Source organism: Apteryx mantelli, chromosome 7, assembly GCF_036417845.1.
Source record: "Apteryx mantelli isolate bAptMan1 chromosome 7, bAptMan1.hap1, whole genome shotgun sequence".
Lineage (NCBI taxonomy): Eukaryota > Metazoa > Chordata > Aves > Apterygiformes > Apterygidae > Apteryx > Apteryx mantelli.
In genome coordinates, this window is record NC_089984.1 from 12,397,355 (window position 1) to 12,422,538 (window position 25,184).

At 40.9% G+C, this 25,184-nt stretch overlaps 1 protein-coding gene across 1 annotated transcript in view; it reads right to left on the reverse strand.

Annotated features, from left to right (window-relative positions):
• Positions 1–25,184, reverse strand: part of GRID1 (glutamate ionotropic receptor delta type subunit 1) — a 559,243-nt gene that overhangs the window by 128,713 nt on the left and 405,346 nt on the right. Inside the window, exon 5 of the mRNA XM_067299797.1 lies at positions 2,525–2,578. Within this exon, the coding sequence (XP_067155898.1) occupies positions 2,525–2,578 (54 nt within the window). The remainder of the gene's footprint in view (positions 1–2,524; positions 2,579–25,184) is intronic.

Sequence of the window (25,184 nt, forward strand, 5' to 3'; positions counted from 1 at the left end):
TGCAGTATGGGACAGAGGAACAATAAAGTAAAAAAAAAAACAAAAAACCCTAGATATTTTTTCAGTTATCATTACAGAGGGATTAAAGTAGATTTATTTTCGGTAAGACTTAATAATAAAACTCTTGTAGGAATAATACTGTGCTATGTTTTCATTCTTACTACAGCAAGGCCTATATAGGCCTATATATGCCTATTCTGTACCCATATAGGCCCCTACACGGATCCTTGAGGTGGGAAATGCCTGCACAGCTTGTTTCTACAATCCTATGCTCTTCATACAAAGAACCTAAATGGAAATATTGCCATTGTGCTCTCCTGAGTACAGGACTTGCTTCCTACTATTGTCCCTTCAGGTCAGTTAGCCCTATATCTCCTCTTCCTTGCAACGGGCTCGCTAGATCACACAGACCATATGGTGAGCAGGGAAGTGTAGGATCCTCAACCTCTCTCAGTCTGTCTGGGAGGAGACAAAGGAGTGGCTCACTATTTGGCATCTTTTTACTCACGGGGTATTACATCAAAAAGAGCTGATTTGACTGTTAATAAGAATGACAGTGCTAGGAGGTTATTAAAAGTTAATTCCATTCTGCAAATCATAGCCATGTATCAACAGCCAAGTCAGAGAATGGCTTATTTTCCATCAAGTACCCATGCAGTCCTCACTGATACCCAATGGAAAAATGTATATGGATTGAGGATAACCAGTTTGTCTTACTGCTAGCATAGGGGTATACACAATATTAAATAATAATCATGCCCTAAGGAATCTATCATTCCGCAGATAAATTCCATGTGGATGTTCAAAGACTCCTCCTTCCACAGTATCTTTAAGCTAACAAAGACCTATGCCTTCCTATTCAAAAGGGAACAAGGAAGACATTTCCTCCTCTTTTAGCCTGCACAGTCTTTCTCCAGAGTTTCATGAATTTGAAGTTCCTGTAATTGTCTATTCAAATTCAACTGCATTTTGGGGTATTTGTAAGTTTGTGCATTGGTATTTTTCAATAAAGAATATTTATATTACGTGTTGTACCTGTAGCAACAAGACCCCTATGCTTTTTTAGGTGGTATGAAAAATCTAGTTTTTTCTTGTCTTGTGAAGAATTAATTTATACTTTAGATTCACATTTTGTTATCATAGCTTCCCCACCCAGTCTCTAGTAATGGAGAGGGGGAAAAAAGAGTTCTCAAAGTAAGAGCAAACTAGACACCTTTTCTGACGTGTATTTGTATGGATGGATATGTTTGTGCACAAGCACTGAAGATTTTATTTGGGATATTTCAGATTCAGGCTTCATGAAGTGAATTTTAACATCTGAACAATAACAACAGTAGTAACAAATTCACAAACAGCCCCTCTCCATAAATGTTTAGGGCAATATGCCCTGTATTATCTTTATGTGAATATAAATACTGTCTCTCCGGGCACAGTGCTTATATTTTGTGCTGGGCCATTACTGCAGCTGACAAATCAGGAGGTGCATAAATGTAACAAGGATTAGAAAGGATTTATAAAGTCTTTATCAGCAGAGTTTTCACTCCCTTTCTCCATCCTTCTATTTAATTACAGAGTGTTTCTAATGCCACGCAATGCAATTTATAGTTATTATTAAAAATAGTCTATCCAACATTATTAGCTAAGTGCAAAGAAAGCGATGAGAAATTAACAAAGGAATTGGTTATTAAATTAGAGGTTATGTGTTTTAAATACGAATATGAAACAATGAATATAGTTAGCTCTTTTTAACTTACATATTTTACTATCCTTTAACAAATCATTATTAAAATCAGAAGTATATAAAATAGTGCAATTTATCCTGAACAACCAATGATTTATAAATGATTATGTATGGTACAACGTTTCAAGCTTTCCATGGCTTTTTAAATACGAGTCAGCACTGATTCCCAATAGGGCATCTCGGTACTAAGGTAAAATAAATAATCACAGTAGCAGGAGAGGATACCATTTGCTGCAGAAAGGAAATCTCACATTTTAATTCCATGCTATCCTGGATCTTGGCCAAAACACCAACACAATTCTGCACCAAAGAAAAAACTTGTATCATGTAAATGCCTGTTCTAACAAGCTAAGCCTACAAGTAGCCTCAGCGCTCTTTCCTGTCACTCACAGTATCTGAGTGCAGGCTTTCATAGCAGTGAAGGGTGAGATTCTGGCATATATATGCATGCATTTATTCCGGGCTTCTTTTGAGATATTCTCTTCTTACTAAACTGCTAATGGGATAGGGTCAACAGTGAAGAGGGAAAAACCAGAGTCTCTCAGCTGCTAACATGTACACTGGAAGCTTTACTTTGACCTTTGGTATTCAGCCTATGCCAATTCAAATGAGACAGATGAGCAATGATGCCACACAGTTTGCATTCTGTACCATTCAAAAAGCAAAGATGGTAAGTTTGGTGTATCAAACAGTTTGGTTGAGTTTGGTGTATCAAAACTTATGAAACAAAAGATGGTGATGAGTGAATGTACCAAGCTATCTTGTCTCTTTTGTCTTTCTTACCTCATTTACATAGACCCAGTGACTATCCTTTGAAGCAAGGTTGGTTTCCACAGCCTACAAAAATAAAAAAATATATAATAATAAAAATAAATAAAACAGGTGAAACATATTCAAGAGATAACTTACATTAAAAAGGTACTACTATAAAGGTCATTCTGATTGCTTTTAGTTGCTATTGGCTTTGTTTCAGTAAAGCTCTTTTAATCTATTCCATTGCTACTTGACGGAAAGGCATTTTATTGGTTGCAGTCACATTTCTCTGACCAGTATCTAAACCAAAGTACCTCATACCATGAAGATATTCTGTAGATGCACCACGAAGGCATACTGCAACAGGGTGCTAAGCCAACAGGATAAGGGATCCTATCATGCACAACTGCAAGCAGAAGATAATGTCTTTCCCATGGTATATAAGATTTAACTTCCATGGGATGATATTTCTAAAGGATCCTTGTAGGTAGGGTTTTCAACATGTCTCAGAATATACTTCTATACCTCTGTCTTACTACAACTATAGTTATTTAGCCTGTTCAAAGGAAAATAACACTCTGAGCCGCTCAAGAGAAGTTCATATGAGTCATCCTCTCTTGCGACTTACGTCACATCCAAGAGGATATTATGATTTGCATGGACATTTTGCTGGCTTCCTGGTATGGACCTGGGTGATTATTGCATATTATAATAAACAGCACATCTCATCAGACAGCATATTTATCAGTACACATATAATCCTCATGCTTTGCTAAGATGTTAAAACTGGAAAAGACCACTATAGCACAGCCAGCAGTACTAGCAACGAGGACCTCAATGGAAGGATTTGGCAATACACGTGCAAGTTTCTAGCTGTCTGCTGGGATTGACATGGATAAGCTCACTTCAGGATATTTTATAGTCTAATAAAAAGGTACAGAGCATGAAAAGGTGTATGCTATAGTCATAATATCGGTAATGTCCTACTTAACACATGCTTAAACAATTATTGCACATTCACCTCACCTAATAAAACAGGTGAGTGCAGGGGGCACGTATCTTAGGAGGCAGCTCATTGCACAAAGCTGGTTTTCTAAGTTCCTGCCTTCAGCCACTTCCATCTGCTGTGACAATATGACTCCGCTTACTGAACAGATACAACTACTCATACAGCCACGTTATAAATGGCCTTATGGATCACTGAAGTGAACTTGCTTAAAAAACAAACACAAATTAAAAAGATCCTTCCACTTATTATTTTTTAACCTGGATAATTTCAGCACCCTGCTCACTGTGTGCATCCTCACAGAAGTGGCAGGGGTGCAGGGGCTACGCAGGCTGCAGCACTGTGCCGGGCAGAAACAGCATCAACCAGCTTTGTCTCCAGACCATGCTGGTATAGTAAGCTTCTCAAATATTTAGCTTCAGATGGGATGAATCACCTTATCTCTGACTACAAATGACTGGTTTAGAATAAACACCCACAACTCTCACAGCTGAAGTGAAATGACAAGATATCCATCCTTAACATAGGCAAAGGGAATAGTTACCTGGCCCCAATTAAAAAAAAAAAAAAAAAAAGAGAGAGAGAGAAAAGGAATGAAAAACTGGCTAAGTAGTCAACACCAACATTTTAACATGGCTCTTTGTTTATATTCAGTGTTGAAAAAGATGTTAATAACTTGCCTAAGTTATTGTGTTTAAAAATACTATTCATTTGCCTATCCTACACAAACCTAAGATAACTGTGGGTAATGCACGTACCTCAATCTATTTCTCATTGTCTATACAAGGTGAGTAGAGACAACGAGAGATTTAAAGTATTCCTTTAAAGAGACAAAACCCCCAAAAGGGAAACTGCAAAACAAATCAAAAGAGAAAAACCATCGCAGACAGGACACAGTATTTATCATCATCATCGTAAACAGCATTATGGAAAATTTGAGTATCCCTGGTGTTAAGGTAGAGGAGAAACACTAAACAACACTTCTGACATGACAATCCTCTCTTAGGCCTGCAGCGACAAATTGTTTCCCCTGATAATTGTCTACCTTGCATTTCTTTTAAGCTAGTTGGAAAATTAAACTGCACACCTAATTGAGGACTTGCAGCTACTAGAAAAGGTAACAGCAGTGAAAGTGAGGGTGAAAACATGCAGCTCTCCCTATTCACCCCTCTAACATACTCTTCCCACAAAGCCAAAACAGCCAGGTGCTGCAACGTATAGAGGAAAAGCAAAGTGCTGGCAATAAAAGCAAAGCAAAACTAAATACCGCTCAGGTGCAGAGTTATTGCATTGGCTACATGTTGAGATTTATCTGCCACAATGAGCAATTAGTAGGAATAAATGTTACGGCTGGGGAGCCAGAAGAGCCAGGGAATTTGAGAAGAATTACCGTAACTCATTCTTCTGGGTTCATATATCTGGGCGGAGGTTTTAAAACCAGGTGCCTGAAAGCAGGCTGCACAGAGTCAGCGCGCGAGCCCACTCAGCACCTCCTACGGGCGCCAAGGGACGCTGCGCCCCAGAAGCCTGAGACGCGGCTAGAAACGTAACGGTAGGCAGGCAAGTTTAAATTCTATAAATATCTTCAGTTTAGAGCTGCAGCACACAGCACGGAGCATTATTCCAGACCCTGACAGGCTGAGGGGACAAAGTTTTTGTATTTTGTTTTTCAGATTTTGTGCCACATTTCTGGACTCACTGTCCTAAAGAATCCTAAAATGTCCTAAAATGAACTATCAAAAGAGACAACTCTGAGGTTTCGACCCTCAGATAGCATTGGTGCATAGGTGCTGCATTGCCAGAGGCCGTGGAAGTTAGGCAGCGTGAGGAATACGATCTTGGGGACCTGCGATATCTGTGAGCAAATTTGTTTAGAATTCTTGGAATAAGAAAGAAATTATATATGTTTGCAATTTACAGCGTTTCTACTTCTTTATACAGGAAAAAGTATCAGCATTTGGGAGAATAAGGTCACCCATTTTTAATTAGTTTTTAATTATTCAAACCATTCAAGATCTTGCAATTTATTTAAGCTGGTGCTATCATCCCTTCAAAAAAATCGTCCACAAAAGATCCTGAAGGACCTATTAAAGCCTGTTTCATAAATGTATCCTATAATAAAGAAAGCGGCTAGGAATGTTTCCGATTGCTGTGGCTGAGGAAAAGCTCTGCCATCTGCTGGAGCAGAAATCATGCGCTAAAATGTGTTACGATTAATGTCGACATATAAATGACATTACCAGAAGCAGGCCAGACCGGGAGAAGGGGAGCAGGGAATGCAGGCAACAGCGGGTAATTCCTCAGCAGCAAGCATTTGCAATAGAAATGAAATAAGGAGATACTGAGCATTAAAATATGAGCATTAGGAATTCAGATCCCATACAAAGACTTCAGATCAGCGATGAAAGAAAAGAATGAGATGCTTCGTGAAAAATTATCAAAGATATTTTCATGTATATGGTTTTGTTTACTTTTACATGTATACCTTAAAAATAATTTACTGCCAATAATCCATGACATTATTCTATTGGAATGCTGCGGAGAACAAATATGTATATTGCTTTTGTGAATAAGTAACTTGGTTTCTTTATTTTATCTAACAGCAGTTGCAGAATTAAAATAAGTTAGGAAAGTGAGCAGTAAATACCACTATATGCAGAAAGAAAACAATTCTGCAGAAAAAAGTGCAACAGGACACGAACCATCCCCTCCCGACTTTCTCCCAAATCCCAAACCGAAGACGTCGCCAAGGGCAGAGCGGCGATCGCGACGGCTCCTCGCCACCGCCCGCGGCCGTTGGGCCAGGGTCTCCCGGACGGCAGACGCCGATGCTCCCGCTGTGCTTCCGCCCTTGGGAACACCGCAAACCAGCGGCTCTTCAGAGCCCATTTGTTGTCTTTTCCTTCTTTGTATTTCCAAAGCAATTTGCCCGAATGTGACAGATGCACCCTTTTAATTTCTTTTCGTTTGCCCATCATTCACAGGGAAAGGGTTACGTAAAGAAGGGCCTGGGGAAGCAATCGCGGGAGCCCTCGCTCTTTGCGGACGCTCTGCGCAGGGTCGCACCTCTCCTCCTTCCCACCCTTTCGGAAACAATCAAACTACCCTCTCTTGCTTTCCCCCAAAAGTACAAGAAAAATTCTTCAAGACCATTTTGAAATCTATTGTAGTAAAACAGCAATGGGGAAAAAAAATTACTATCTTTTTTACAGCATTTTCTAGGCCTGAGCCAAACCTACGACTGCTTACTTCCATTAGCAGGAAACAGACTTTTATATTTTTAAAAATGGCTTTATTCTGGATTCAAATGGCCAGGAAAACATAATAGAAATTAGGGAACCAGTTCAGCTTCCAAAGAAGAGCTATAGACCAAGTTTTCACTGCAATACCTCTGACAGTAATTAACTGGATAGTATCAAAGTGCACCTGTTTATCTGAGAAGCTTTGTATATGCCTTGGATACAAATAAGTCAAGACAGAAGATATGGAAAAGTCAATTCTGGTAGAGCAGACGGGTTCAGTCTATATCCCCTATATACTTGTAATATATTTAGAAACTCCTTCAACTAAAACAGTGCAGCTGACGTCCAGCAGTGACTTGCATAGGTAATAAACCTTCACAGAACAATCTCTCTGAACCAGCTACTGAGAGTCTTGTAATTCATTAGACCCTTTCTTTCCTTGCACCTTAAATAAATACTTGTCGGTTCAGTATCTCCAGAGGAGTGCAACTCCTATAATGTTTTATAGATTAAAAACAGATTAATAAAATAAGCCTTACTAGTTGCAATAAATATAAGTATTTCTAATAATTCAAAGAAAAATGTCAGCCTTGGGTTATCTCCTTATAATATTTATAACGTAGTGAAGAAAAGTGCAAACTGATACTGTTTCTAGCGCTTATTTGATAATCTTACCATTAGTACATGGATTAAAAAAAAAGTCTTTCCAGGCCGCGATATCTCATCGACTCAGCCCAACACGGAGCACCTATCTTCTGGCCATCGCCGCCTTGCATCAGCGAGGCGGTAGCTCCCCCTCCGCTTGCAACGGCGGCAGCCAGTTCAGAGCCCCGGCGCACACCAGCTTCATAGAAGCGACGAACGAACGGGAAATACGACACGTGCTTTTAACACCGCTGTTGCTTCATCGCTCGCTGCGCACGCGACTTTGTCCTTGGTCCACGCTCTCAGCACGTATTGATGGAAAACCTCCCTGAGCGGGGCCGGTTTTCCGAAGCCGCTGGAGAGCATGCGGCGAAGCACGCGGCCCGACGCCCGCGCATCTCTCTGGGGCAGGAGCACCGGGATGACCGCGGGCCTGCCGTGAGCCTCCGCCGTGAGCCCCCGCTGCACTCAGCTCCCCGTGAACCCCGTGACGCTGCGCCCGCGCTCTCGGCCCAAACTGGCCTCCCCAGCGACACCAAGCGCCGTGTTTGCTCCAAGGGTATGACACGGGCCCTTTCCTGACCTTAACCTCTGTTCCCCCATAAGCTAAATAACTCAACAAGAAAAAAAGAAGGAAAAGAAGAAAAAGAAGAAAGGAAAATACATCCCAGAACAAATCCCCTAATACCAACAAAAACAGAGTTCATTTTCAGTTGCTAATAAGGCGTTTCACACAGACTGGAGCAAATATGACCCAAACCTTTGCCAACCTGCAGCACACGCTCCTCCTGCAGCTGATGAATGCTAATTAGGGAGCGTACATGACATTTTATGCACTAGGACCCGATAACAACCCAAACTGAAGTATCCTAATAATATATTTTTAATGCTTGTACTGCATTGGTTTTCTTTTATGCTAGGTCACGTACAAACAGAAAGAAAACTATCTTCAAGAAAACCTACCTAAAAAACTTTAATCTTAACCAAGAGGAACACGTAAGATGAAGAAAAGGGGGTGGGGAGCAGAGGAAGCGTGCGCTGCAACGCCTCCCAGTCACGTGGCTGCACCATTCTCGAGGAACTACTGAAATATATGCAACGCTGCCTATCATTTTAGCCATAATCATTTCAACGTAATACTGCAGGATTTCTGTTTAATCTGATTCACATTTTATAGGTAATTTTTATTTTATTCCCCTTCTGTTGCCCTTCCCTTTAATGCGCACTCCGTGGAAGGACACGCAGAAGTAAACTCCTGCCTATGGAGTGCTTCCAGAAGTGTTCAGGATCCATCTACTCGGCAAAGCTCAAATGTCACATATTATTTATAAACGTGCTAACTGGTGACCATCTAACTACACGGCACAGTGGTGACACCGGATAATTGCCCAGCTGTCAGGAAGCAACATTTCTGTAAAGACATAAATCTCATGTTAACTAAAGAACACAACCTCTCAGAAATCTTGCACCGAAAATTTTACCGAAGTCACACACTGCACTGACTTTGAAGACCCAAGGAAATCTTTGAAAAGAATGATTAAATTTTGCTCACTTAGATACCGCATTTCTTTTGAAGATAACAGGTTTGTACATCTGCACTCTAAGGCAACGTCTCACCTTTCTGGAGGCAAATTTTAATGCTTTGTTAAGACATGGAAAAGCAGCCCGAGAGCAGCCAAACTGTGGAGAACAAAGGAAAGTAAAATTCATTAGGGCTGGCCAGCACCTGGGGCTTTTTTTTTTTTTGGGGGGGGGGGGTAGGGAGGGAAAGGGGTCCCTTCCATGAATGGAAGAAGTCACCGGTGACACTGAAGAAGTTTATGTTCTCTGCTTGTTTGCTGAAAAGCGGCCCGTCAGGCCCCGGCCCCTTGCAAGCAGAGCCCTTTGCAGCGCGGAGGGCCGCTCCGCGCTCCGGCAACGCGCGGCCCTGCGGCACTGACGGCGCGACACGCTTCACAGACCCGGCCAGCCCCACGCTGTGCCTTCGCGGCTCGGCTCAAAAGAAAAGCTTCAGCTCCAACCTCACGTCGTACCAGAAGTTCAATATAATTTTACAGAGCTTGCGCAAAGCGTTTTATGGGCTTTCATCCTTTTCGTAGGGATAAACCCGGCAGACTGCTCCAATGGTAACCGCACCGTTAAAGAAACATTTTCTAACATGCGAACAACACAAAACAGAGAGCAAAACCGACTAACACCTTCCTAATTTCCTCTTTTAAATGAAGAGTGCTGCAGTGTGCCAACACGACAGCTGAACGCTCCCGGGAGTCGCGCACCACGGCACAAACCCTGAACTGGAAGGACCAACTACACGGACAAGAGGCCACTTTGTTCTTCATGAACTTTTGGTTTTAATACTGATTCATGGTTTCTGGCACAAAATTGCCAATCATACTGCAAGGCTGTTATTTTATGTTTTTTTTTTTTTTTTTTTAAATCTCTATGAATTTGGAAAGATACAGCCACACGAAAGTTTACCCTGCCCACTACCCACCTTTTCAGCTACTTGGATACGTGCAATCTCTTCTCTTAAATTCCTTAAAAACGCTGTGTGTTTTTTAAGGAAAGACGATGACACTAGCCTTGCCTCAGCCTCAGACATAATCACTTTCAAACCAATCCTTTTCTGCCTACAGCACTCTTATTTTAAATCACAAAATAAATACATAAATCAAGTAAAATCCTCATGGATCTGAGGACTGGCTTGTCAGTCATCATGCTTTTTACATGCACAAACAGTGCCACAGGCAGATCACTTAACCATCTCAAACCAGAAGACTCTTCCTGATCAGGTCTGCCACGAGGAAAGAGTATTTGCCTTTCTTCATATCGCACGAGGATATCACAGAAGCAGGGCATGAGCAGATTTGACTGAAAACCATACTTTTCCTAAGTGCTTGTATATGATTATTCAGGAAAGTACCGCAAAGTTATCAATTTAAAAATTTATGTTCAGTCTTTTGATACAATTTCCACTTCATCTAACTAACACGAGCTCACCTAGTGTTTGCGAAGTTGGAGACAAATGGGTTTTTGAGAACTGATGTTCCTCTATTGTCTGGAGCAGCAGCTTATCTTCCGGCTCCCGGGAAACAAGCGTTCCTAACTGATTATTCCTTGGTTCTGTTCTTGAAACGGAATCATTTTTAGCATTTGTAACTACTGTAATCTTGTTCCCTTTGTTTCTGAGGTAGAATTTAAACAAAACACAGATTTGTGTTAAAATTTCCATGTTTCGGAGCTTCCATATAAATTGAGAGGAAGAAAAATGTGAAACTAATAGGTTTTTAATTTAAAAATTTGCACTTGTTTGACTTAGGATATGTCATCCTTAGCACTGATTTCTATTATCCCATCAAAGTATGGGAGGATACACAAGGGAAATTTCTTCCCTTAAGGCTAAAGACAGCTTCCCATTCCTCACTGACAAAAAATAAAGTACACTATCTAGTGCATTGTTTATGCAGAATGACTTATATAGAGGACCCTGTGTCTATGTTTTAAGCTTCCTATGGCCAGAGAGAGAAAGAGAGAGGAAAAAACAGTTCCTAACTATTATTGAACACGTTTTTTAATTTAAAATTTCGGTTTGTGACAAAGTATGACTAAAAATAAATTTGCTTCAATGTACATCCATGAAAGGGAAGTCAGATTTCAGACTACTATATGAAAGCATTCAACAAATACTATTTCTTTTTCCTAAAGACAAAGTGAAAGCATTGCAAAGTCATCTGCCTCTTTGCTGGAAGTCCAAATGAGACAATTTTCTTCTTCCACATCCTGCAGCATGACTGCAGCTTGGAACAATATCCACAAAGACAAATAAAAACAAGCATTTATATTCAGATTACCTAATCTTAGCATAAAATGCTGCTGTTTCTCTTGTATAACAGGATTACTGCTTCGCTTTTTTTTTAAGCAACTTTTAAAGTACATTTACTTATTCTTCTCTGCATGTGTACACCAACATAAGAATCATATCACTGATGGATAATAGAGACTTAAAAATTCCCTCAAATAATTCTAATAGCTCTTCACTCAGTCCTTCAAGTAAATTAACTTTAGAAAGAGGTAGCAGATATATATTGCATGCAAATAGATTACTCAAAGAATAGAAACAAACTGCTAAATAATCAGATAGAACTGTCATTAACAACAAAAGACTAAAAAACACAACAAAGTACTGAACAGGGAATTGACATGAGATTCATTCTCACTGAGGAAAAATCCAGGGGAGAAGGGAACAGGAACCGAGTCCTTTACTTGCCGCTAGCTTTGGTCATAAGATGCGTGGTGTGTTCAAAGTCGCTGGCCTGCAGACTCTGCCTGGGCGCACTAAATACGGGCTAAGACAAAGCCGTGCGCTGGAGACCACGCTGCAGGCACCTTTGACTGACGCTGGCGAGAAGGTTAACTGCAAAACTGAGAAAAAAAGGTTTGACTCAAGGAAAAGTTTTAAAAGATGGTGTCTTGGAAAGCCAGAAAGCAGAAGGCACAAACTGGGATTTTGTGGGAAGTCTGGGGGTGTTAATTGCAATGATGGAGGGAAAAAAAATGACACCTGAATTGACCCCATTTTCATATCGGGGTTGCATTGGTTTTTAAGGATGACGGAAAAGAATGTTGCAAGTGTTATTAGATGAAGATATTGAATAAAGACCTATCCTTAAGTGGTTACCTGATGGGAAATATTTATCCACGACACTGTCACCTGACAGAAATCCTGGAAGAGAAGAATTAAGGACTAGAGATGCAGCTGGAGACACAGGAGAAATTCAGACAAATTTCTGAAGATGACACGTAGGAAAGAATATAAAATATTAATTTGACATGATACTACAAGTTGTAAATACCTGCAAAAAAAAAAAAAAAAGACTTGGGGTGTTTGACCACAAAGACAAGACAGAGATGGGATGAAATATGGCAGTAGAAAGAGCTGGGTAAGTGGGGAGGGAGCTGCCCCGGGGAGCAGAAACCCTGCCTAGGGCAAGCAAGCAGAAACCCCATTCACCCCAAGCAAAGAGGAGGGTCAAAGGGAAGAGCCAAGGGCTGGGACCTGCAGGTGATGAGGACAATATACAGGAGGGAAACAGAAATAACTAAATAATGGAAAGGGGATGAGGGAGGGAGGAAATAATCACAAACCAGAGGAAGAAAAAAAAAAAAAAACCCTCCAAGGAGACTGGAGATTCACACGATAGCAGGCACCGCTGAATTACACGAGTGACGAATTGATCAGCCTGTCAGCCCCGAGCGGGGACGGAAGGGAGGGTACGCTGGGTCAGGACGCCAGGCTGAGAAACCCGGCCCCGAGGCAGAAAAGGAATAAGAAAGAATCAGAAAAATCTCTGTTCACTTCAGGTCAGGTGTCACTGTTAGTTTACTGCAGAAGAAAGTTGGGGAATTTTTATACCTAAGTGAGGTAGAGGCACAGTGCAAATGAAAGTAGGAGGCAGCTAATGAAGTTGAACAGAGAGATAAAAGACTGGTGGTAAAAAGAAACAGTCAGTAAATGCAACCACTGACAAGTATTCTCATTAAAAAGGACCTTTTGCAGGTAAGTCTATCAGATAAGACTTTCCGTGCTGGCCTTGAGGGGCTCACTCTGAAACTACTAGAAAGAGAAGGCTAAAAATTAGAGAAAGAGCCGAGAGGGCTCACAGTCTCTAAAACTGCTTTTAATTTGCCAGAGTGAAAATTATGTTAATGAAGATACACTAATGGCTACGCCCAAACTGAGAGGCCAGTGCAAGATGTAAAACTAGCAATAAAAGAACAGAAATATGAAGGCATTACAGTGAGAAATGGAATGGTCTTTAGAGCAATATCATAGACAACCAAGAAATAAACAGGGACATCGTGGCAAAACAGACTGAATCCGTGTACTGTGGGGGGTGTAGAGGAAAGGAAAGAAGGATTTCCTGGGATAGTGCAGGAATCAGCTAGTGACCCTAGTCACTGTTCAGTCAAAGCTGAATATAAACAAATACATCTTATCTATTAAGAAATTCTGCAGGGGTTGTGTGCATTTGGCAAATTTTAAATTCTCAGACAAGGCCAAAGAAGAAAAACTATCAATAACGATGGATCTTGTTGAATAGCATGATCATGAGTCAAGCAAAGGTAAGTCCAGCTCAGATTCCTAGCTTCAAAATGGAGAAGCTTAAGCAAATTCCAAATTTCCTCTGCCATCCTCAGATTTTGAGCTTTTCAGTTATCCTATTATGTCAGTATTTGCTCCTTTTGAAGCTGAGAGCTTTAATTGCTTATTTAATATTACCATTAATGATCCCAACAAATACTGTTAAAGAAATTTGACAGAAAACTAAGAAGTGAGGTAAATACAGAGGTATTTAAAGAATATCTAAAAAGAAGATGACTTCCAAAACTAGATTAATGTAATTATGGTGAAATACATTAGTATGAAGAATAAGGTCATGCAGTCAGAGAACAACAAAAATAATTGCTACTATTTGAGGCTTCATCAGTTTGAAAAACACCAGAGGTTTGTTAGAGGTTTATTGTCTGTGATCCACCAATTGTGCAACCATGAACTAGACCCTAAGAATGTATCAGCTGAGACATTGTCCATAGAGTAAGAAAGTATTAATTCCACCAGAGAGAGACCTTCATAGCCATTATGGGGGTGAGAGCAGAGCCCAAGACTGGATTGTGAGTTTAGTGGCAGAAGAACTGAAAGAGAACCTGCTGGATCTCTTCTCAGTAGCTTGGGAGGATAAACACCAAAGAAGGAGCTCAACTGCTTAACTTAGGTGGCAACGCTGCCACCAAGCAGAATGAATACAGGCAGGTTGTGAGTATATTTTGGCTGAGAACTCAAAGGTTTCTCACTATTGTCGTGAGATCCTGAACTCATTTCACAAAAGTAGCGGAAGCCAAAATACACCCAGTTTGATTTCAAGGTGATGCATAATCAGTTTAGGAAAGCAATTATGTAATATTTATGTATTATGGCAGCCTCTGATCTCAGGGGACAGGAATAAGTAAGCTGAGAGTTCACTTCTCATCTTGCACCCCTGAGAGAGCACAGAGATTGAGTAACAGGCTTGACGACTCCTGAGTTTTAGGATAAAGACAAAAAACATACACTTAATCCATCACATATTGCAGCAGAGCTGCCGGAGTTAATGCTGAATTCACATTTCTATTAGGAGCTCAGACATTTGAGGTTTAATATCTCAGACGTCCCAAATCGCACCTCCCGGAACTTGGCAAGCAACTTGTCACCTGCAATGCAATTCCTTTTCCCAAACCCAAATTGTTTTTAAAAGATTAAGGTGTTTTAATTTTTTAAAGCAATGAGTACAAAAGCAGCAATCTTTTACCATTCCAATAAAGACTGTCTAACATGATCTTTATTATTTATTAAAGCTTGACTTTCAGAGAAAAGAAAGCATTTTTTCAAAATCTGCTATTTGGTAGCTGAGCTGCTGTGTTCTGAATTTAGGGCTGAGAAAAGAAGACTAATTACTTCAGCTCTGAACAACTTGGTCAAAAAAAAAAAGGGAGATGATATTTCATGAAAACCATATGATTCAGGAACTAATAATGTGATATGGGAGGAATATTAGTTCCATTCAAATGGAAAGGGACAGGATTTCATCCTCAGAGTTCTCCTATCTCTTAAATACTGCTTTAAATTCTCCAGAACTGATATACTTAGAAGTTAATATTAGGAGACAGGTAGTCTATATGGTTGTGTAAAGTAACTCAGTCAACAGGTCCTTACAGAAGCATCTATTACAAACATAAATTCACACCAAAAATTAGCCAAGAAACCTTAGGCACAGACAGATGTTTCACATCTGTAGAGCTCTATTTTCACCTTGAGGAAAATAGGTGTGACATTGTCCGATTTGATATCACTTTTTAAAGAGTACTTTGAAGATATGTACTCTTGGCTACGCTCATAAATCTGTGCCTTTTATGGCTTTCTCTATTACAGCATTCAAACTGAAACCCAAGCCCTGAGCTTACCGCAGTACCACTGCCAGTCCGCACTTGCCGGTTATTCCCACTGCGTCATGCTGACAGCTGCTAGCCAGCCGGCGCTTTGCCTGGCTTCAGGTGAATGTCGGAGGGCGGCACAAGTATTCTTCCTTTATGAATCTGAAGCTCGTGGACAAAATTGCCTGGGCACAACCCAGAATTACCCTGTCCTTCCCTGGGCAGATGTACACGTGTGCATGGATATGCATATGTACATGGATCTCTGGGGATGGGTACACACAACCAAACAAAATAAGGAAACTGGAAGGCAAGAAAGGGTAGGCTGTAATTTCACATATAAAGACTGGTGCTAATGGCCTTAAAAACATTTGGGTCCAAGCATAAAGGATACTTTAGAGCTGTGTTGTTATGACACTAGAGTGGGACTCTGAAGAACCGGTTCCTGGATTTATTGTAAACTTCTTGGAAAACGATGAGCAAATTATCTCAAGTTTGACGTACAATAACAACTAACTCCAAATTATATATGGGTGCTTATATATATATATATATACACACACACGCACACATATATACATGCACATAAAATGTAAGTTTCAGATAGAAATGCTATATATAAAAATATAAATAATATGAATATAATATATAAATAGGAAGAAATAAAATGTCATAAATGTTTATTTCAATAAAATACACACAGGCAGATGTGCAAGTACAGCCATTTCCTTTTTCCAACTCATTTTCCATTTTGACTTTTTTAACGATAAAGTCACTAAACCAAGGATGCTCCCCGTAGACTGCACAGGGCATTAATCTCAGCAGCCTCAAGGCTTTACCTTTAATAAAAATTCTCACAAGTTACAAATGACAGTAATATATCCAGCTATATGCCTGCAGAGCTCTTGCTCCGCTCAGAGCAGGAGCCTGGGGAGAGGTGTTCAGCCTTGGCCTCCGCGGTGCAGGCAGGACACGCAGGCACTGGTGTCCCACTGCTTCATGGTTCTCTCTATCCCCAAACCGGCACTTTGGCCTCGCTCGGACACGTTGGGGTGTCTCTTATGTGGCAGTGTAATCACATGCCTGGAATAAAGAACAAATTTCTACAAGCAGCCTCTTATCCAGCAGGTGATGCTGGGTCTTACAATTAGAAGAACTCCTGGGCACGAGCAACCTGCTGCTGAACCCCCTCTCCCAGAAATCGCTATTATTTGAAGAAAATTTGAAGAAATTATTATTTGAAGAAATCACAAAAAAGAAAGGAAAAGAGAAACATACACATCAGCAGGGTTTCTTGAAAATCTGCGTAGGTACAGCAACAGCACAGGTCAGAACAACTAAGTATCTTCTTAAACTCCATTTATCATTTGTGATGGAGCTATACAACCAACAACATAGAGTAAATACGAAATGAAGGGAGAGAAGGGTAGAGGGAGAATCTGTCATGATTAGTGCTTTTGATGTTGACCAAAGAAGCTGAAGTCTGTGTCATTTGTACCGACAGCTTGCTAGAAAACAGCATGTGGCAAAGCAAAAAGCAGCCAGTCCCTGGGACAGCTTGCTGTGCCAAGCTCTCCAACGGCGGCCGCACGCCATCACCAACTGCAAGCGCAGGATGCTGTATGCAACTCTCCAATCCATGTCAAGTAACGGCACACATTTAATGAGAGCAGCTTACTTAATATTGCTTCGGGACATTGCCCATTTTCCCTCTGGTTCTTACCTAAATCCATGAGCAACAGTTAAAATCATTTAGTGTGGCCATCTACTACAGTAATCAGTAAATGAAAATAGGTAGCAATAAAAGACCTATGACCTAGGTACCTAGGACTTGGAACAGCCCGTGGGAGCTGCCACCCAACGTGTGCATCTCGGACAGCTTTGCCCAGGCAAACCATGCTTGCAGCCGTTGCAGGGACTCGTGTCGCCCAGCACTAACAACAGATCCGTCCTTGCAGCTATGCTAACAAGCAAAAACTGTCTGTGTATGTTTCGGCCATCGATTTTAAGTTTGGCTATATCTAAGTAGTATTTATTGGTCAAATTAGACACTTACTTGGAAATCAATACATAGCATTAGACTACACAGTTTGATTCTCTTCTGGCCTGTATGTCATGTAATCGGTCCCTTCTGCAGCAAAACACTAGATCAGAATAGCACCAGCTTACACAAGGCCTGTGCCACGAATGTAAGGAGCCATCCTGGGGAACAGCCCCGTTTTTCCTTCCGCTGGGAATCCAAAGCGTGGCTGGCTGGCTGGGCCACATCTCCCAAAGCACGCCGCAGACGTGAGGCACCAAAAACGTTTGGAGTAAGAAAACAGAGGAGGATGGCTCTTTTGAAATGGTTTGGATATGCATGCTTTTCTGTAATCACTTGTCCACTTCTGGGAGAAAGATGCTTTTCCTACTCAGGGCAACACTTGCGGACAAGTGGCAAGAAGCCATTTCCCCCTCGAGCTTTATTTGTGCCTTGCCTTTGAAAGCACATCTCACCGTTTCACTTAACTGTGTCAAAGGAGAGACCACACGGCTGCGCGCTGTGCAAATTGCCTCGCACAGCAGCCTGCACGCCGCGCTCGCGCCTCACCTCCCCGAACCTCCGATCGTTCCCTGTTGCTTTTCATTAGGTCTCTTCAGCACTTCTCTATAAAAGCTGTCTGTCTGCCGGCTGCCGGCTGCCTGCCCCTCGCAACCAGCACAAGACTCTTGCATTACTCACCTGTCTGCGCTGCCCAACTAAAACAGAAAAACTATCAGTCAAGTGAACAGACTGCAGGCCACTACCTCTCTTTTGCTTCACCTTAGGCAGTTCATGCTGTTTTTTTCAGACAAGGATTTATTTTCCAAATTAATTACAAGTATCCCACCAGTCCGGATTCTGACACTCTCCCAGCTACTTCCTTCACTGCAGGCTCTGAGAGGGGGAACGCTTGCCGCTAGCTGCAGATCAAACTCTACAAAAATAAACATTTCTTCCCTCCCTATACCTCATAGCACTGGGGGTTGCCTTAATAAGGTATACTAAAGACTTTAATTTCCAACCCCAGCCTTTTTCTTTGGTTTTGGTTACTCCAAAGCCTTTTTTCCTCATCCGTGAGCCCTCCTGCTCAGAGCACCCTGCCCCTGTGCGGGGCCTGGAGCCCGTGTGGGACTCGCCGGCTCATCCCCTGCCTCCTCTTCTTCGTGACTTTGAAACCTCTTACGCCGCTGAAGCTGCGCTGTGAGAAACGAGCAGGGCAAACAAGTCTCACCCAGGTTTCAGAAGCCAAAAGGTCAGCCAACAAGACAATTTTCCACCCCTTTTATCTGCCCATCTAGTTATAAAATGAAAAGGACTTTTTTTTTTTGGCCTCAGTATGTAGGAATGAATGCCCTTTACAGTCCTCAATTCTAGTTTAATGAAACTGCAGATACCTAGTTTTATTTGTGTCAAAGCTACGCATATGTGCATACATATCCCTCCAGATACCAAACACCACAAGGTCCAGCTGCCAGCCTAGGCAATTGCCAAAAATCCATCAGAAGAATTATCCTCGCTTTAAAAACAAACAAACAAACAAAACAAAACAAACCCAAAACAAAAAAACCATCTGGCATTCTTATGCTCTTCCCATTTGAAATTCTACTACTACAACCCATGATGGATTAAGAGCAACCAGGAAAATATAACCCCCAGGACAGATTTTAAATAGTTTTCTTCATGTAATTTAAAAACAACTAGGATGTCACACAGCTTTGTCAGGCTTCACAAGGGCCTGAATCTTTCTCTGTGACTACAAGTATAATTAATTTACACAACTCGAACTTTCTCTTGCATTTAATAACCGATGATTAATTGCTGAATGCACTGCTTCTCAAGTCCCGTTCTTAAGCTACCTGCCTGTGCAGCTGGGGAAACGTGCATACGCAAGCCCTAAGCTCTTCTGCTCCATCCTATTGCCAGGAAAGGCTCAAAACCTGTCCCAGTTGAATAACCGTGGTAATAACTTAAATAAACTGAGATGTCTTGATGTTAGCACAGTTTGAACTATTACCACAGAAGATGAGGGGCCTTGGAAAAAAAGACTTAGCAACAGTCTGATGCAAAAGCAAGGGTCCTTCAATGTTTTAAGCAAAGTGACAGCAAGTCAAAAAGGAGTTGAATTGCCAGTACTCTACTTTTTAAATACACAGGATTTAAAATGTATCGCTAACCAGACTCATACAAATCACCCTCTGGAATTTACATATGCAAATATTTGCAGAATAGGCCTTTATCTAAGCAATTATGCTGCTCTAAATTACAAGACATACACCATAGATGGCATGATAAATTACTGATTAATCTTTACCCTAAGTTGCTCTCATTGAGAAGCAGAGCGACCTCCTGACAAGCGTGGGTACCGGAGAAGCCAGGAACAAAGCATCGCCGCTCCTCCCGCCCGGAGGCACGAGGGCATGCGCCCAGCGCCCTTCGGGGGCTGCAGAGCAAGGCAAGCCCCGCGGCCGTGCCCAGCCCACCCCGGCGGACAGCGGGGCCGCGCGGGCTCCCAGGAGCCCCGTCACGGACGCACGCCTTCCTGGCCCTCTCCTTGCACCCTCACGCCTCCGAGCCGAGCAAACGCGCTCAGGGAGGGCGGCACTGGGAGCTTGCGACGATGCCAAAAAAAAAAAAAAAAAAAAAAAAAGCGGTCGTTGAAATTCCCTCCCGTTTTTTAAGCAGCGAGTTGGAGTTGGAGATGGGGCAATGGGGAGGGCTAGAGAGGGCAGGGAGCCCGGAAGGTGGATCCTGCACCATGAGGTTTCTTTTATGTTTTGATCAGAAGCTCACTGAAATTAGGAGGAGCCTTTTCTGTGGTTTTCAGTAAGAATCGGGCGAGGCCCAGAAGAAAGAATATGAAATAAACACCAGTTATCCGTTTTCATCAAACTGTTTTCATTAGACCTTATCATTCTCTCCTCTGGGAGAAAACTAGTGCGACGGCAGTATCTTGGCAGAAGAAACAATGATTTACATGAGAGGACAAATTAATATCTAAATACGAAACTCTCCATGCTTTGCATTCCTCTCTTCACAACCGGGCCCTATACGCATAACGCAGCAGCGCTGAACGGATGACTTTGAATAATCGCAAGTGACCCGAAGTAACAACCGTGTAACGCAGCAGCTGAATCTTTACCACCGTGGCCCCATCTCCCACAGGGACGGGAAGCCGTTGTTCCACACTGTAAAATACTGTTAGTGTTGATAATAATTTTACCCTGTCTAACTTAAAAGTTCACATTCGTAGGCTTTTATGATTAATGAAATGGCTCTGACAGCCAGCAGCTTCTTCCCAGTATTAGAGAGCAAGCGGGTGGGTGCCAATTTACCATTATTCAAACTAGTAATCTCCTGCGTCTCTGAATGCTATTATTCCTTTGCCTGTGACCCAACCACTTAATGAAGTGAAATTAATTTACAGTAATAGGAAATTCTCAGAACTACATGAAAGCACAAGCTTTAATATGGGAAGAACAAATGGCCTTTTCATGCAAGGCTGACCACAAGCATTGTAAAGAAATTTGAAAGGACTTTATACCTCTTAAAGTAGGTATGGTATTAGCTGAAACAATATACTGCAGTAAATATGATAAATCATCAAACATCTCTTTGAAACAGAAAGCACCAAGACAATTTTCTCCTTTTGTCACACAGCAGATTTTTCTCATTTGCATATAAATGTATGACACACACATATTTTGTAAAAATAAAACCAAGATCTCATCATCCTTCAAATCCCTTCTAATCATGAAACCCATGATGAACTGCCAACTGAAAACCAGTAACAAGGAGATTTGACATTTATTTTGCTTACTAGGACTTTGTAAATGCATGTATCAACATGCATTAGAACTGGAATAAATATGGTTTTATCTTAAATGGTAAAATCCAATTCTTTTTTTCTCCACAAGTATTGTTTATCTATAAAATTCTATAAAAGGTTGAAATTGTAACTCAAAAAACATATTCTTATATTTCCTTTCAAGTAGGAAAAGTACTACTTTCCTAAATTTTACTTTAACATCCATTCCCCACCTCTGCCCTAAAAACAAAGGGGAAGAGGAAGGAGAAGGAGAGAGAGAGAGAGAGAGAGAGAGAGAAGGTGTGCAAGTGTCACAAGAGCCAGGACTGATTTTTTTTCAAGAAAAATCTTCATTTGAAGCATTAAACTTGCCTAATTATTTCTTTCTAAATAGTTCTAATATTTGCTTTGTTCTCCCTCGTACATTCTTTATTTTTACACCCGTTTGTCATGCCTTCTTAGACGCTGTGGGGGAAGGAATGGTCTCCAACACTTCACGTGCAACACCAGCCCAACGATCCCCAACTTCCCTCAATACGTCTAGGTGCTACAGAAAGACAAAAGCCACAGCACAAGCATTCAAATATTCACATACTCTAACTGCACACACATATGGTGCTGAAATCCAAGCAATAAACTGAGCACATCCTTTGACATTCCTATTTGCCTTCTCCCCAAAACCAAATTAGGACAACTGAGATTTCTGGTGCAGTGTCACAAGCTTGGCTCTTGCTCTTTCTGTTTTGCTTCCCCTCCTCCCAGAGTGTGGTTGGGAGGGCAAAAAGATAAATCTTTTTCCCTCAGAAAACCTACGGTGGCAACAAGAATCGGTGGTGATTCTCCTGCTTGAAGGAGATCCTCTCTTGTCTCACCCAGAGTTTCAAGTCAGTTCCAGATTCAGGTAAGATCTCAACTCATCACTATGCAAGTGAGCTTGTCTTGGTAATTACAAGGGTTAGAAAATCACTTGTTTCCCTTTGTTAGTGAAAATCTTGACCTGCAGCTACACTGGGCAAATTTTTTTCCTAAGAGATTGCTTGTATTTCATTGAATTGTCTCAGAGAAACCAAATTTACTTCCTACCAGCATACTGGCCTCATAGATCCTCACGCAAGGTCTGGGTGACTACCCAGGGTATCATTAGCGAGTACAACAGGTCAGAGCAGTACACATGAAGGTTTCCTCTGTACTTAACCTTCTTGTACACCTTCACTAAGGAATGTATAAGATCTGAATGATCTGACACACTGCAGCTTTTGCTACAGAAGACGCCTATTCAATACACATGCAACTTAGGCAGGACAACTGATATGGCCCTAAAGCAATCATATACTCTTTTGCAAATACAATGCAAACTCAAGCCTCTTTCAGGTCCTTAAACAAACTGACTCTGATGGGCAAAGGCTGAAAAAGTGAAGTACGTGAAGAAATGTCTTTATAAGATACCAAATGATTCATATCAAAGGATAATTCAAAGAACTCACTCTCTCCCCCTGCATTCATTTGCCTCCTCAAATAAATCAAAAAAACTCCTCAGTCTAACAGATACTAAAAATACATCCTTTCAGAAACTTGTTTTCAGGACTCCTGTTTCTTTACTTTTCTGGCAATGCATCAAAACCTTCTGTAACTGAAATACAGTATACACATGTGATGCTGCTAAAGCTAAATAGTGCGTGTTGGTTTGGCAGTGTCTTAAAAGTAATCTTTGATCAAGAATCCTACTATATAAACATGAAGGATCTTCATCTAATAGACAACAGTGGCCCAGAAAATACATATAATGGAAAATATTTCAGTATTATAAATAAATAGCAAAAGACAGAAAAGAATCTTAAAGGAGCTCACTGATGGGCGTTTCAGTCCAGTAATTCTGCTTTTTAACAAATCTCAAAAAGCTAAGGAAAATCTGAAATATTAATGGTCCTAAACTATAAAAAGATTAACACATGATGTGAAGGATTATATAACATGGATCCTGATGCTCATCTCAGGTAAAACAATAGAACAATTAATTTAGGACTGATCAACCAATAATTAGAGATTTGAGAATATGATGAATGCTAATTTGGATTGGTTAGTGGAATATAGAGCCTATTCTTCAACAAGCTTACCAGTAAGGTTCAGCAAGAGAAACACTACTGATAAGAATTCTTCAAGCATTTCAAAGTAGCGAGTAATTCAACTTATTACTGTACAATGTTTGAATTTTTTATATTTTAGATGGATATATTTATATTTTATGGATGGATATATTTATATTTTATATATATAGATGGATATGTTTATATTTTATATATATATTTATGGTTTTAGATTTTAGATGGATTTAAGAGAAAAAACAGTGGATGGATTAGTGAGTGGTTAATGCTCCTTGCCCTGCCCATGCACTAACTCTGATAAGAAGAAATGTGGACTGAATTAAACAGCCTGGGATAACCAAAAAGGCTAGGTTGCCTAATGGTATCTTCAAGTGTTGCTCACTGTGAAATTGTAAAGTATTGGGCCAAACTCAAAGATGGGCAGAAATACTTCAGCTCATTTGCCTGCCCACCATAAGTGTCTTACTGGATACCCACCAGTTGCAGCATACTCTCAGAGCAGCATTTGCCAAGATGCTTTTCACCACTTGTGCTTGGAAAAATTGTCTTTTGCTCACCAGAACAATCCGTGTCTGTGACGCCCTGAGCTTAGGCTTGCTGCAATTTATTTGAAAACCACCTATGTTCTAAAGAGCTGGTGTTTCATCAGAACATATCACAGCTGTGCTCAGTGCAGCCTGCCTATTAAGTTCCAAATAGACTTCAAGATACTGTTTATAACTTACAAAATCCTAAACATCCTGAGAGGTAATAGGGATAGCCTACGTGAAATGATGTGGTTCTGGTCATGAGAAAAATGATACTCTGTGGACGGTATAAATAGGAAGGGACAGATACAGTCTAGTCCTCAGGGTGAATTATAGCCTTGAACAAGCTTCTGCCCTTCCAGTACATGGAGAGTCTGTGATAATCATCAGGTAGACAGCACCGGCCTCGGCCGCTCTCCAGGGCTCCCGCGCGCTGCAGAAACGTGCGGGAGGATTAGAAAGCCAGGCACTGAACTTTGGAAGGCTTTCATTTCGAGGCACAATTTTACATTGTCTTTTCAATAAGGTTTGTGCAAGTGCTGCAGTGTACAGGGAGGAAATTCAGTTGGACTATTACACTTCTGAGGAAAAGTACATCTTGCACATTCAAAAATAGGCACAGAAATACTAATTCCATATTGAATCTCCATTCCAAAGCACAGCGCATTCATTCAAACAAAATGAAATCTAACTAGCGCTCTCTGGTTTACCTTACACACAGGGTGGCAGAGTTCATCTACCACTTCTACAGAAAGTTTTTAGCAGTAAAAAAGCAGTAAATTCACGTATTTTTACTGTGTGCATGTGTGTATTTAAGCAAAATATATCCTCATGAAAATAAGCAACTGCCCTGAGATTAATACATACTATTTTAAACTCCTGGCTCTTCCCAGATTTCATTTTTAACCTTGAGCAGGTGATTCAATATCCCAATACTCAGTTGCCCAGAATAAAACAAGATATTAATGCTTACTTAGACTATAAAGCTGCTGTGTGCGTAAAAATTATTAATGTTTGTAAGGCTCAGAAACTACCAGGAGAAAAACCAGAAAAGTACCCAAGACGTGGATACATATTTTGGGGTACAAAGTTCTCATTGTAAATATAAACCTAGAAACCTTAAATCAAACTTACCATTAAAAAAATCTTTGGCTTTGATAACTGAAGCAATCTGAAAATTCGTATTTATAAAACTTAAGAACATAGGTCTTATGTTATAATTTGCCTTATAAATTCTCCATGTAATTGTACCTTGATATGACATGGACATCATCCATTACTAACAGCAACTGATCATCCGATAGCACCTGAAGGTTGGTCAGGAGCATCACAAAAGACAGATGCCTGGAAAGCCGTGGAAAAACAAGGTCAT